Consider the following 15000-nt stretch of genomic DNA (forward strand, 5'->3'; position numbering starts at 1 on the left):
TGGGGTATACAGGCCTCACATGTCAAACAGCTATTGACCATTGTTTATCCATCCCGTGTATGCATAATGGAACCTGCTCTACATATGCCGACCGATTTGTTTGCGATTGCCCATCTGGATATTCAGGACTCATTTGTGATTTTGATATAGACGAGTGCGCGTCCTCACCGTGTCAAAATGGCGGACGATGTCATGACAATGTGAATCAATTTACATGCACTTGTCTATCTGGCTACACAGGTTTGCTATGTGAAGTTGAAATCAATTATTGTTTGTCGTTGCCGTGTGGTAATGGAGGGATGTGTCACAGTCATCTGAATGGATTCACATGCATCTGTCAGCTTGGCTTTACTGGACAGTTGTGTACTAGAGAGATTGACTATTGTGTTTCGAGTCCTTGTTTTGGAAATGTTACGTGCACTAACTTGAGGGGACAGTTTGAGTGTGGAGATTGTCCGAAGGGTTTCTATGGTGATGGACTGACCTGCAGTGGTAAGATGTCTGTTGGTCAGTCAGTCGGTCAGTCTGTCTGTCTGTGTTGTCTGCCTGATGTCTGTCTGTCCATCTCTGTGTGTGTGTTTGTGTGTGTGTGTGTGTTTGTGTGTGTGTGTGTGTGTGTGTGTGTGTGTGTGTGTGTGTGTGTGTCTTGTTTGTCTGCCTGTCTATCTATCTGTCAATCTCTTCACCTGCATGCATACTCACCAACTTACAACTCTGTTATTCAATTTTTGTTTGTCACTTCACAACTGTCCATCATCACACTTCTGGCTATTGATCAACACTCAAATCTCTTCTTTCCTCAATAGAGGCCGATAAGCCACTTATCAGTGCAATCAACTCAACAGGAAACTATGTCATTGGAAATGACATTGTAGCAGAGCTTAGTTCTACAATTCTAATTGATTGTATTGCAACTGGTGAACCCGAGCCGACAATACAGTGGACTAAAAGTGGCAGCCAAATGAGTAACGGCGGTAGAATCAACATATTTCGGAATGGCACCTTGAAAATTACACGCACATCGTCTCGTGATAGTGGGAAATATGCTTGCACAGCAACCAATACGGGAGGCTCAGCTGACCGAACTTCAGCTGTTACAATTGGTGGTAAGTTATTGACGACTGCAGACAGACAGTAGAAAGACAAATGCGTAAAATACTTATCATGAGGTCAATTGTTAAGATAAATGAGTAGACAGTAGACAGACAAGGCTTTGTCATCTTCATAGTCAATTGCTTTAACTTTAGACCATGTGGTGACTTTCAACTTTAGCAAGAATTTATGTCACACGGTCGTGATCACTTGTGAACAAACTGTGAAACATTTAGATGCTCTAGACTTCCAACAACGAGCTAAACATGATGACCTATAGTGTCCTTGTTATGCATCTTGAATTCAAGTTTCATGCAGTAGATTGTCATCACATGGGCATCTGACAGCAGTCGGGACAGTGACCGTTCATTGTGTTGCATAGCAGCTAATGGTGGTTTTTTGGTTTATGCAGTTAAACCAATTATTATTCTACGTCGAGCACTTAAGCGCAATCCAGCTTCGCCTGCTGTGTATGAATACATTGGCCACCCTGTCTCTGTTTTAACTGGCAAGGCACTAAGAATTATCTGCATTGCAACCGGAAGCCCTCGTCCTTCTATCTCGTGGAATAAGAATGGGCAGGCTGTGGTGCCTGACAGAAGGAGAATTCAGATTTTACGATCAGATGGATCATTGGTAATACGACTGATTAGAGAGACGGATGCGGGAGAATACACTTGTTTAGCATCCAATCTTATTGGAAGTCATAGCATCTCTTCAGTGGTGGATGTTGTAGGTGAGAAAATATGATCATTTGTTTGTCTGCCTGCCAGCTTACACAGCTGCTTGCCTGCATGTCTGTCTGTGTGTTTGTCCAGTATGAGGTACACGGTTGAGTTTATTAATACCTTAGTGCCACCTGCAATCACCAACAAACTTTCAGAGGAGCACACAACAGCCATTTCAGCTGATAAGACTTTAGTCATTGGTTCTGCCGCAAGCCTTTCTCTTGGGCAATCATTTGCTCTGTATTGTCCTGTCACTGGTAACCCTGCACCACAACTACAATGGTATAGAGGGGTGGATGTGTCAAACATGGTCGAGGTATTTGAAATACGTTTATCGAGTTTGCAACAAAATGATTATTGTTGATATCAATGTTGTGATAGATGGAGTGGAATAGTACGGAGGTGATGATACTGAATGCAAGTTTCCAGGATGCAGGGATCTATCGTTGCTTGGCAACAAATAGATTTGGAAAAGTTTCAAAGGATTCGCTTATCACTATAACAGGTGAGATCTAATATAGAACAACCTTACACGCATGCTTTTGTGACAAGATACATCTCTCCATTACAATCATCTAAGTGTATTGAGAGATGCATCTGTCTAATACAATAGTCTTAATAATGCATTGTGAGCTGCATTCCTTTCATATAACTGTCTAGTCTTACATATTGACAGATACAGTTACATCAATTTACTGATGATTATCAGCCACACAAATGAAACTTATGTAAGCACGATTTACAACCAGTGCTTTGTCATTGTTTGTAGAGCCTATACGAATTTCCCTTTCTCTGTATCGTGTTGTTGTATTCTCTGGTGAGTCAGCAGAAATCACATGTTCTGCTCGTGGACACCCTCCACCAACTCTGCGATGGACCAGTGAACCAACTGAAACTGTGCTCACTCCATCAAACACGCTGAACATCACGTCTACACCAGAAGGCCTCATATTACGTTTAGAAGACCTTCGTCCTTCAGACAGCCAGAGTCTCAGCTGTGTAACTAGTGATAACGATGGAAAGACAATCAAGCAAACTGTGAGAATTACAGTCAATGGTATGCAAAACTTATGATTGTTGGCATTCTCTGAGGCATATACAGTGTATCTCCACGTTGATTTAGTAACCACTTCTGTTTGTGTGTTGATTTCTTTGTTTCTTGTCTTGCCATTTGGCTGCTCAATTTTTCATATCTTGCTTGTCCATCATCTGATACTTTAGCATTGATTCGCCTCAATGTCTAGGCATCATGTTTGCATATGCCAGTACATCTAATTTCTCTCTAATTTCTATGTCTTTAGATGCGTTTGGTCCCACCATCAATGCAGAAACTTCAACAGGCAATTTTGTTGTTGGAAATGATCTCATAGCTGTGCCTGGCTTTACAGTCCTAATTGATTGTGTTGCAAAAGGCCAACCAAACCCAACAACACAGTGGACAAAAAATGGCAACCCGCTGAGTAGCAGCAGTAGAATCACTGTGTTTCAAAATGGAACGTTGAAGATCATGTCCACGTCTCTAGCTGACAGTGGCAAATATGTTTGTGTAGCTACCAATGTAGGAGGCTCAACTGAACAAAGTTCAGCTCTTACTATCGGGGGTAAGTTATCAGGAGAAAGGGAAGCATGGCAGCATAATACTGTAAATGCACACACACACACACACACACACACACACACACACACACACACACACACACACACACACACACACACACACACACACACACACACACCACATTCATTGTCTGCTACTCGCGTATGAGTTCACGACTTCTCTATGGATTAGAGTTCAACCATCGCTTGTGTGCTTGTTCATGTGCATAGAGACCAACACACGTGCACACACACACACACACACACACACACACACACACACGCACGCATACACGCACACACGCACACACATCATGAAAAGTACATGTCACTTGTAACCATATGAATTCTCATTCCTTCAAAACTACAATATTAAACTTTCAAATTAGAATGATTGCATTACAATGAACTGCAGATGATAATTTCAATTACGTAATTAAATACCAATAAAGTAATAAGTTACTGAAATAAACATAAACAAATGAAATTGTGTTAATGATTTGACCTCATTTCCTACAGTCAAACCAAAGATAACATTACGTCTACCACTTAATCGAGATCCAACTTTGGCTGTTGTGTATGAGTACGTTGGCCACTCAGTTGATATCCTCCTCAGCAAAACAATGAGGGTCATCTGTGTTGCGACGGGAAATCCTCAGGCATCTATTGTGTGGAATAAGGATGGAAGGAGTGTACTGACTGACAGGAGAAGGATTCAGATTTTGAGAGACGGTTCATTGGTTATTCGATCTGTTACGAAGATGGACACTGGTGTATATACGTGTATTGCTGCAAACATTATCGGGAGTGACGAGATGTCGTCTGCAGTCAATGTGTTAGGTAGACACCACTTCGAATGGTTTTGCTCATAGTCTGTCACTGTGTGTGTGTGTGTGTGTGTGTGTGTGTGTGTGTGTGTGTGTGTGTGTGTGTGTGTGTGTGTGTCACTATGTGTGTCCATCTGTGTGTGTGTGTGTGTGTGTGTGTGTGTGTGTGCGTGTGTGTGTGCGTGCGTGCACCTGCCTGCCTACTTATCATCGTACCTCGTTTATTGCAGTTCCACCAACAATTGACAGCAAGCTTCCTGATGAAATTGAAGGCTTTACACCTGATCAGATACTTCCAGTTGGTCGTAACAAGAAACTTCGTGTTGGGCTGTCAGTTGTTATTGTTTGTGTCGGCTCTGGCAACCCTAAACCAGAACAAATATGGTATAAAGGGCTACAAGCAGAAAACATGACACGTGTATGTAGTAGATTGCTGTAAAGTGAGTATTTTGAAGTGTGTCTAATTGCTGGTCATTGATTGGTGCTGTAGATGGATTTCAATGGTACACAGTTAGTGTTGGCAAATGTCGACTTGAGCAGAGCTGGGATGTACAAATGTGTAGTTACTAATAGAGTTGGTGAGGCAGAGAGGACGTCTGTGATCACTGTAACAGGTAGGATACTCGAAGCAAGTCTCTACAGTAGAATGCAATAGTTTAATGTATTAAGAGATGGATCCCTCCACTACAATAGTCTGTTGTATTGGAGGGATGCATCTTTCAATACATTAGACTATTGTCGTTCTGGAGGGATGCATCTCACAATACATTAGACTATTGTATTGGAGGGATGCATTTCTCAATACATTAACTAAGGTGTCTCCACTAGCTTTAACTTTTTAACTCTAACCCATAAACAGCTTTTGCTAAACCTGGTTCTGCAGTTTAGCTCAAGTAAACAGGTTTAACTGTCACCTGATGGTAACATGTGCTAGAGTAAAGATGGATCCCGAGCCCTTTCAGTTTCTTTTTGTTCTTTTTATCCTGCACTATACAATTGTAGTGCTGCGCTTCAACACACTCCCAGATGCTGCCACCCATGATTTCTCCACAACACCAAGTCGACGAGTTCCCGCACAAGAGTTTGAAATCCCCAGACTACCAAATATAGATGGAGCTGGTTTGATTCTAAACGTGTTGAGTTCTAAACGTGTCGGGAATTCCTTGCAATGTTCTTTACCTTTCCAAAGCAGCCATAAGGCCAGGCACTGCTGCTGAATTTGGAGAGATCGAGAAGGATGAAACATGCAAGAGACGTCACTCAAGCAGGTGGTCATTCCTACCCACTCATTGTGGAAACTTAAGGACACTGGTTGCCTTCAAGTCTAGAGACTCTGACAACCATCGCCTCAAAAGTTTCATCAATGAACCATCCAACATTGTCCCAAGCTTACTCAAACTTCATGGAGCAATTGTCTGTGAAACTTGGCAGTACAATGCCAAACTTTTATACAATAGACTAAACTTAGACTTTGATGATTGTGGGATTTTCCTGTAACTGTAACTTAGCCTTTTATGCAATAATTTAGGGACTAAAATGTTTTATGTTAAACTAGTTTAGATTCCAGGGAGTGGAGACATGCCTGTATGTATTGAGAGATGCATCTCTTCAGTACAGTAGTCTAGAATATGAAAAGATGAGTAAATACATGCCTTGTGTTTAGAGCCTATGAGACTCACTATCATTCCTCAACGGCAACTAGTAATCTTCTCCGGTCAAACAGCACAGTTTACATGTTCTGCTGTTGGTTACCCAATTCCAACTGTTCAGTGGACTACAGAGCCAGCTGAGACGCCTGTCATGACGTCAAGCAAACTGAGACTCAAGAATACAAAGAAAGGATTGCTACTAACACTGAAAAATACTCTTACAACAGACAGCGGGCAGTTTAGCTGCGTAGCTCGTGATGATGATGGAAGAACGATCAAGAAAACAGTGGCTCTTGCAGTATATGGTGAGAAGTATTAGCAGCACTAATGCCTGCCTGTCCGTGTGGCTGTGCTGTTTTGTCTGCATGTTCATGTAAGCATTCCAGTAGCATGCTGTGCCCTTTTATTTGTCTCTTGATTTCTTAGTTTTCCATCAGTAACCTCGTTAATTGATTAACACCCCTCTGTCTGTAGACAGGAATTGTTCAGCAGATGCCTATTTCTGGAACAGAACTTATGAAACAGGAATGCAATATGCAGTCACCATTTTTCTCATCAAGTCGTCAAAGGTGATCACCGAGACGATGAAAGCATGGCTGCCAAGCACTGCCGAACGCATTGAGGAAGAATACGTGAAACGAGGCATCGGAATCAACAAACCCAATCAATACGCAGTCATCAGTTTCGGTTTCACTGCTAAAGTACCAATGCAGATTGTAAAGGTAGAAAATCGGAAATTGTATGAAATTAGCAGCGTGACCCAAGCGATTGAGTCTTTGGAAGAGAGACAGACAGATAAGCCTGATGGATTCCATGGAATTCTCAGAGCTGTGAAAGACCTTCCATTACCAAAGACTCGTGAGTATATTACCAGTCTGTTATTGGTGACTGATGAGCCACGCATTATTACATACGCTGGAAGAAAAATAACAAAAAATCGAACCAACAGAGTCCTTGGGAATCGGCTAGTCGTGTTTTCTTCCCTCCTGAAACTGGAATATCATTTTACTGTTGATGTTCGAAAGTCAAAGGAACAGGTTTTCCTCGGTTATGACGCTCTCCTCATTGATTATGCAGGAATGGCTTCTGTAGCCGTGAAGGACGGTAAATATTTGAAAAAGAATTACAAATACTATCAGCCGAGAGTTCATGTTCATCGAGAAAAGTGTGAAATGTTTGCCGACTACGGAGAGCTGGCATTGAAACATCACGGATTTGTTGGCGATTTTTCAGCAGCAACAAAAAACAATGGGATAGATGAGTCGTTGAGGGAAGCCGTTGCCATGACAATGGCTAATAGTGTGTATACATTCAATGTGTGTGAAAGATGTCGATGTGAGGACGAAGAATCAGGCAGTGAAGAACCAAGCTGCATTCAACCACATGACCGATATTGGTGTTGGTGTAGATTTCGACAAGAAAAGGTGAGTAAGATATTAATGTATACAATGGGTCTGGCAATGTAGACACTAGGCAGTTCAAGACGGATAAATAGACAGTGTCATGTTGAACATCGAATAGTGATGTTGACAACTTTGTTACAAAGTATTGATTTGTGATGTATAGGTCCTAATGAGCCTGTTGAACAGCTATTGCAATTATGCTACCCCAGTTGTATTGGAACTTATTTATGAAATATGCGAGGACAGACAGGCAGACAAACAGACAGACAAACAGACAGACAGTGGTGTGACAGACAAACAGACAGACAGGCAGACAGACAGACAAACAGTAATGCTGTTGTTACGACACTGCCATGTTCCAAAGCTGGACTATTTGGCTCGAACTGTTTTTCCTGGCCAGTTGAATCAAGCTGCCAAAATTCATGACACTCAATTGCATAACACCTTTTCCAACCTACTTGGATATGACCAATTAGACGACTCAATGTGGCAGCAGGCATCTCTGCCAATTCGATTGGGTGGCTTTGGCATGACTCTTCTGACCTCAGTGTTTCAGCATACATTTGTGGCATCATGGACCCATACAATCATTGAACTTCCGTTTCGATTCCCAGCTCTGATGCCACTCATTGATTCTCTCGTCATTTCTCCACCTACTAGTCCAATTGGACAAGCCTTGTGTCAGTCCCTTCCACCGAACAAGATGATGTCTGACTTTCTGACAACCATTCACAAACTTCAACATCAGCTATCTAAAACTCAAGCCGAGTCTCTGTCAGCAAGTCTTATTGACAATGCAGCTACAGCACGAGATGCTTCCAGACTAAGTTCCATCCGAGGGAAAGGAGCTGGGGCTTGGCTCAGTTCTGTACAGAGCTCTCGCACTAAATTCCTGCGACTATCGCTTGGCATTCCTTTTGAGAGTTGGAATGTCTCTCCCCTTTCAGACTGGCTTCCTAAATGCCACTGCGGAACCTTGCTAGACGACAGCGGCTGTCACCTTCTGACTTGCAAGTCAGGGGCGGTCCTATTTGGACTCACAAGGCCATTGCATCAATATGGTCTGACTATCTACGGGATCTTCATATTCATCACCGACACGAGCCAAGACATCGCTACTCCAACTCGGACAACAGAACTGACATCATAGTCTATGACCCTGAGACAGGAACCAACATTGATTTAGACATCACCATGGCTCTTCCATGGAGTTCAGACATCTTCCCTAAATCAGCCGAGGAAGATTGTGCAGCTGTAAAAGAAAGGAAGAACGAAAAATGGATAAATACAGAAAGGTATGGCTTCCTGGTGGATTAATGGTCAAAGTCACTCCCCTAGTCCTGGAACACTTTGGGAGATGGGGAGAAGAGGGAAAGAAGTTTTTGCAAAAGCTTTCAAAACATTCATTGGACGAAATTGGAAGGCCAAATGCACCAGAGTTTATTGACTATTGAAGGAAGAGATTTTCAGTACAACTACAGAAGTGTAACACCAAAGTCCTTCTGAAGAAGAGTTCTGCACTTTGCAGTGATGGTGTCAACAAGCTCGTGTCCTACTGCACTCAGTTTTTTAGTTGCTGATTGTCTCTGGGTTGCTGCATGCTTGTAGTTTATAGCTCATTCTTAGTGAAGTGTATAGTGTGTAGATTATGGACAAGGTACATGTGAATGTAAGTACTTACTATTTTGCTGAAATGTAATACAGTCTTGTGTTCAAAAATATGTGATGACAAACAGACAGACAGAGACAGACAGACGCATGCGCGCGCGCGCGCACACACACACACACACACACACACACACACACACACACACACACACACACACACACACACACACACACACACACACACACACACACACAAGAAACAGAGAGAAACAGACAGAGAGACAGAGACAGACGGTCAGATGAGTCTGACAACAACAGACACATAAATGCACATACCTAATACTGTCTGTTGACAATAAATTTCAGGGTGATTGTCACATGATTGGCCAAGCTGACATGAAAAGTGACATGGAAATCAAGTTCAACTCAACATCCATGCTGTCACCACAATGCCTGGAGTGGGTAACTCCAATGGACAAACCGTCGACATAAAATAGCAAAAACTTTATGATCAGAATTGTTCACAACTTGTAGCTGATGAGAGAGCTGCTGTGACTTCTGATCTGTAGACGTTTGACTCAAAAGTTAATGATACTGTAAAGTTTCTCTTGCTGCATGTATGGATGGATGGATACTGATATTTTGACGAGTAGAGATGTTTCTAGATAGGTGTTTCAACTTTCTAGATTGTCAATCGGTCTGGCGCTCATTTCACTAGGTAAGAAGTTGCCAACAAAATCCCTTTCTGTATGCACTGGGATTTCATTGGCAACTATTTGCACCACACGAGACTAGACACTGCGTTCGAAATTCCCACTCGCCTACTCGCCAATGGTGAGTCCAAATCAAAGTTGGCGAGTAGAAAGTAGCTGTTCACTCGCCAGAGAAACGGCTAGGCGTGTTTGAAATTGTAGTCAGGTGTTGAGTTACGTATCTTGTAGAGCTAATTGTGTTCTAGCTGGTATTGAAAGCGCATGTTGGCTGTCAGAATTGTAATCATATCTACATCTAACTTATCCAATTATGTTGTGTTGTGAGAAAGGATAGTTACATAAAACAGCTGCTGAAACCGCAATCTCATCTACACTTCTTTTGCATACAACTAAAATTCCACCGCAAATACTACGACTGAAGGAATTCATTCCTACTATTATAACGGTACGGCATTGGCAATTTGCTGTAATGGAAGAGTAGACAAAGAATGTGACTGCAAACCTTTCTTGTGAAACCAGACATGCCTAGTGATGTTTTCTTACTCCATAATTACAGTACACCACACACACTCTTGTCATCTAGGCCTAAATGCTATTACCTAACTGTCTGTGTAATGATAAGTCCAAATTCACCTGTTGGTTTCTTCCAATGCAATATCATGCATGATCATGGTATATAGCCATATTTCAAAAACCATCTAGTTGCCTACAATATGCAGTGAGTTGTAACCAAATGTTGATAACAAATTCAATCTAGTCTGAATCTACTCTTAAGGTCAACAGCACACCAGGGCTTGCACACAGCTACATACATGTATATTGCAAGTCCACATGCACATGGATTTTACAGTATTGCTCAAGAATTTAAGATGAACATTCACATTGTAGGTGTACATGAATCTATATAAACAACAGTAGTATAGAGCTTTTATGCATGGTTAGGTTAGGGTTAGTCTAATATAATAGATCATGATGGAAATGTGAATACCATGGTCAGTTCTAAATATAGAGACCTTTGATCCTACATAGGCTATTAAATTTCTATACGGTCAAAGTTGGGTAAAGTTAAGAGGCATCTTTATATTGCACCTTAAGGTAAGAAAAATTGTCTACAGAAAAAGAATCAAAAATGATGACGAGCACGAGAATAAAATGTAATGCACTTGTTTTTTGTTGTAAAACAAAGTCAATCAGTAATACACATAAGTATAGTCTAGTAATTACAGCAGATTTATACAATCACTACTAGCTTGTAGACATAGCTAGCTTGTCAATTAATAAATAATTGATGAAAAGGGGAAGTGTGTAGCTATCATAGTTTTGATGATATTTAAACTTTCAACACGAATTTATTTACTTTTATTGTAATTGTACACACTAAAATTATTGATATAATATTAATTTATGCACGCGTTGGGACTCCAAGGCTTTTACTTTGGCGAGTACAAAATTTGCGAATTTCGAACACTGAGACTGCAATGTCCTGAAGTGTGTGTGTGTGTGTGTGTTTGTGTGTGTGTGTTCACGCACGCACGCACAAAGTCCATCAGCCACTGGGCCTGGTGGGACTTACGGGTGCCCACACCACAGTTGGCGTCGCAGTCAACGCTCCTGCAAGTACCTGGCCAGGCTCCTGGAGATTGCTTAGCACGGCCCATAGCTCCTGCATAGCGCACAGGAACCCAGCCATCTGGCTGAGGGCATAACCGTAACGAACAGCAGCTCCTTATCCATTTGCCATTTTTGTGTGTGTCTTTGCTTTACAATGGAAAGTCTGACGAGAATCAATATAAAAATGTCATTTTAATCTGTTTGACTTCATCCGTGTTTAATAGTTAATTAAATGTAAAAACGACACACACACACACACACACACACACACACACACACACACACACACACAATGCTCCCTAATGCACTAGAGTCAGCTATTAAACAAGAGCAATAACAATCTAACGTTTGATTAGCTAATTAGAGAAATACACAAACAGATGAAGTCTTGGATTCCACTGTAGTGTTGGTGCTGATGCTTCCGTTATCTTCTTTGACAGTCTCTAGTGTTGCAGTTTGGTTCTGTCCTGCACCTGCTCGCACTCTTCTGATGTTCTCTCCCGTTGCAAGACAGCCCTCTTGTACGACATGTTGCTGTTGTTTCCTTCTCACATCAAACTGACCTTCAAGTCTCTCAGTTTTCAGTTTGGGAGTGCTGTGAGACAGAAGCGTGGTTGGTGTGTGTGGACTCTCTAATGAAGACTCCAACTGCTTCAATCGTTGCTCTAGCTTAATTTTCGTTCCAACAGTTGGTCCACCACTCAATGTGCTTGACAGACTGGGTTGTAGCTGTTTGGAAGGCAAGGGCTCTTGTTCAGATTCAGAAACGTCTACAGATGAACTGCTAGATGATTCCTCATTATTACTATTACCACCTTCATCATCAGATGATGTGGAGCCTAAACTTGAGCTCTTGCGTTCCTGACTGGTTGTAACAATAGGTGTATGGCTCTCTGCAATGTCTACCTTTGAATTCTCAAAATTGACCTGGTTTGAATGAGATGATGAAAAAGTTGTGTTCTGTTTGACAATGTTCTTTGTTCTTTTCTCTTCTCTCATGCTGATCGCATCACTCAACTTGCCAACAATCCTCTGGCTCACCTCATTAGCCTGTGCCCCATTTGACAACCGACTTACACAGCCTAAAGCACAAAGAGCCTTCTGGAAGCTGTCAACTGCTTCCTCAAACATTCCATCACAATATTGTGCCGTTGCCAGATTTTCCAAAACAGAAATCTCTAGTTCTTTGTCTCGACATTTTCCAGCCACTTCAGCTGCGTTTGCTAGAACATTTGCAGCCTCATTGTATTGCTTCAGCATTGTGTGTGCATATCCCAAGTTCAACATACAATGAATTTGGTTCTGTCTCTGCCCAAGAGATGCATGCAAATCCATTGCCTCTTTGTGAAATTGTATTGATTCCTCATACTTTTCCATCAAATTTCTAGCTGCTCCAACGTTTTGTAGCAATGACGCCTCCTTACTATGGTAACTAGAACTCTTTTCATTGGTATTTGTTCTTAGAGCATCCAAGGCCTTACTAAAGCATGCCTCAGCCTTTTCAGACATCTTAAGTGAAACATAAGCGTCACCAATTGAAGAAAACACTTCAGATTGAACAAATACATCTTCAATTGCATCACAAGAGGCTTGAGCCAACTCAAGAAATTCACTAACGTCTATTGGTCTTTCTTTGTTTTTTGAAAGAATCAGTGTTTTCTCTCTGTATGCTCTGGCAAGTAGACAATGATCTTCTAGATCTGTAGCACACTCTACAACTCTCTGAACAAAATCCAAGGCCTCACTGTAACGGCATTGCTCTTCGAGACGACAAGTTAACTGCCAGCAAACCATAGCAATGTCCTTCTTGCTGTTGGGTTGTAACGATTCATAACCAAGTAATGACTGTCGCAATTGTGGCATCGCTTCGCCCGCTCTGTTGAGCGCATAGCAACATGTCGCCATGTGCAAATGCGCATCCGCAAACATTCGAATCTTCTCCTCGTCCTTACACTCAAGTACATTAGGCCACAAAGCCACTGCTGACTTCAGCGTACTTAACGCCTCATCGTAGTTCTCTAGGGTGGTCATACAAACACCTGCATTAAAAAGGCAAGTGCCAAAAGCGTCGCTTTCTGATTGACATTCCTTTGATAAGCGAAGAGCGTCTTGAAATTTGCCGAGAGCTTCGCTGGTGTGTCCTGATTCCGAAAGCTTCAATGCTTCCTTGGTTAGTTGCTCCAGTTGCGCGTAAACATCTCCCATTTCTTGTTGCCCGCAACGACGCACACTACGGGTTCCCGGATAAAAACGTGCATTCCCGGCTAACAAATTCCAATTATTCCAAACTCCGATTATTCCAAATAGCCTCCACAAGTTAACTGTAGTAGATTTGTATTGCTACTTACTAATATGTGTAAGAGTGTATGTTATTGTTATATCTAGACATTTCTATATTTCCTACCTTTCAGTGGCTGCTGTACAAACTCTAGTGACCTTGAACGCATCTAATCTTGTCCACTGAACAAAACAAAAATCAAGGAAACAATAAACCGAGACAGAAAGTGAAATCAGCTGCAGAACCAAAAGCGCGCTTTTTAGAATTACATGCCCGTATGCTTAAACCACGCATGCGTCATCACTACAACAAATAAAGTAATTAGTAATTAATAATTACAATATGTTGTTTATATTATTATATTGTTATGCGTATTATTATTGCTATAGTTACTACATATATTAATAATTACAATATTAAACACACTATCAAATGTCGTAACTTTAATATCTTTATGATGTTGATATATTTCTTTCTTCTCATCTGGTTTTAACTCATCAATCATCTTCTTGGTCTTCAGAAACAAATCTAATGCTTCATCTACCTTCTGCTTGAACAGATATGCTAAACTCATAAGATTCCTTACTAAACAAAACACAAAGTGATAACCAATACACAACACATCTGAATCAACAAGTGAAGATGAAGTTATACCTTCTATGACCCATTTACGTTTGACCTCATGTGGAAAACTGTCCAACTGCATTACTTTGTGGTACCATTTTGCACACAAATAACATGATGTGTCATGAGGAAGGTACAGCAGAAAGTCTCGCATGTATACCTAACTACATCAAAGCAAGTTGGTATTTCTACACCATCTAGCAATACATGCTTAGTCAATGAATACGAGTGAGAAGCAAGTTGAAGTCGTACATCACTTGGAAGAGCATTAAAGTCCATTTCATTGCCCAATAGATGAGACTTCATGTATTTGCAAACATCAGTTATTTTACGTTCCATCTCATCTGGATGCTGCTTGACACGTTCCATCACTGTTGACTGCACCAATGGATGAATATTCAAAGTGTAACCTTCTGCTGTCTCGTGCCATTCAACTAAATTGTGTGAAGACAAAGTGGAGACACACAAACTGTATTCATAATTGGCACATTCACCAAACACAAGAGGACGAACGAGCTTCTCTGGAATGTCTCTTGAAGACAGAAATGATGCATATTCAAGTAGAGACAACGCTTTGGGATTGCCTTTGCAACCAAGTCAATGTCCATCTGCCACGTAAGATGAGCATGACTGGAAGACTTCAAAAAATTTCTCATACATTTGACCAAAACTTTGCCGTATTTCTTCATATTCTATTGATCAATATCCGCATCACTCAACTCTTTCAAATGAGCAGGTTGAGTTAAACCAAAATTCACAAGCACGTCTCGCAAACTACCTGCTTAAAGTAATTCAAAAGTTTGTCAAAATCTAAAGCCAAAGCCTCAACTTTCAAGTGTTCGTCTTGTAATTGCTTGTAATATTCCTTAGA

At 41.3% G+C, this 15000-nt stretch overlaps 3 protein-coding genes across 4 annotated transcripts in view; 2 read left to right on the plus strand and 1 right to left on the minus strand.

Annotated features, from left to right (window-relative positions):
* The window catches only part of LOC134180964 (von Willebrand factor D and EGF domain-containing protein-like), a 4765-nt gene extending 4512 nt beyond the window's left edge, over positions 1 to 253 (plus strand). The window contains exons 5-6 of the mRNA XM_062648147.1: positions 1 to 154; positions 241 to 253. The exon at positions 1 to 154 is cut by the window's left edge and continues 477 nt beyond it. Of these exons, the coding sequence (XP_062504131.1) occupies positions 1 to 154; positions 241 to 253 (167 nt within the window). The remainder of the gene's footprint in view (positions 155 to 240) is intronic.
* A 13-nt stretch (positions 254 to 266) lies between these two features.
* On the plus strand, positions 267 to 9601 carry LOC134181422 (hemicentin-1-like). Its single transcript, XM_062648700.1, has 13 exons — positions 267 to 492; positions 807 to 1106; positions 1505 to 1828; positions 1946 to 2136; positions 2202 to 2325; positions 2590 to 2877; positions 3122 to 3421; positions 3936 to 4256; positions 4474 to 4661; positions 4734 to 4857; positions 5907 to 6197; positions 6367 to 7316; positions 9270 to 9601. The coding sequence occupies exons 1-13, from the start codon at positions 300 to 302 to the stop codon at positions 9393 to 9395; spliced, it is 3720 nt and encodes a 1239-aa protein (XP_062504684.1). The 5' UTR covers positions 267 to 299; the 3' UTR covers positions 9396 to 9601.
* Positions 9602 to 11383: 1782 nt separating this feature from the next.
* On the minus strand, positions 11384 to 13726 carry LOC134181084 (tetratricopeptide repeat protein 24-like). 2 transcript variants are annotated; one of them, XM_062648290.1, is made up of 2 exons: positions 13632 to 13726; positions 11384 to 13491 (listed from the first exon to the last, which is right to left on the minus strand). In XM_062648290.1, exons 1-2 carry the CDS (start codon positions 13672 to 13674, stop codon positions 11588 to 11590), a joined length of 1947 nt encoding a protein of 648 aa, XP_062504274.1. In that variant the 5' UTR covers positions 13675 to 13726; the 3' UTR covers positions 11384 to 11587. The 2 variants fall into 2 exon arrangements, with proteins under 2 accessions (XP_062504274.1, XP_062504275.1); XM_062648291.1 differs by having other exon boundaries at positions 11385 to 13574; positions 13632 to 13722.
* Between the last annotated feature and the right edge of the window lie 1274 nt (positions 13727 to 15000).

Source organism: Corticium candelabrum, chromosome 6 (genome assembly GCF_963422355.1).
Source record: "Corticium candelabrum chromosome 6, ooCorCand1.1, whole genome shotgun sequence".
NCBI classification, from domain to species: Eukaryota; Metazoa; Porifera; class Homoscleromorpha; order Homosclerophorida; family Plakinidae; genus Corticium; species Corticium candelabrum.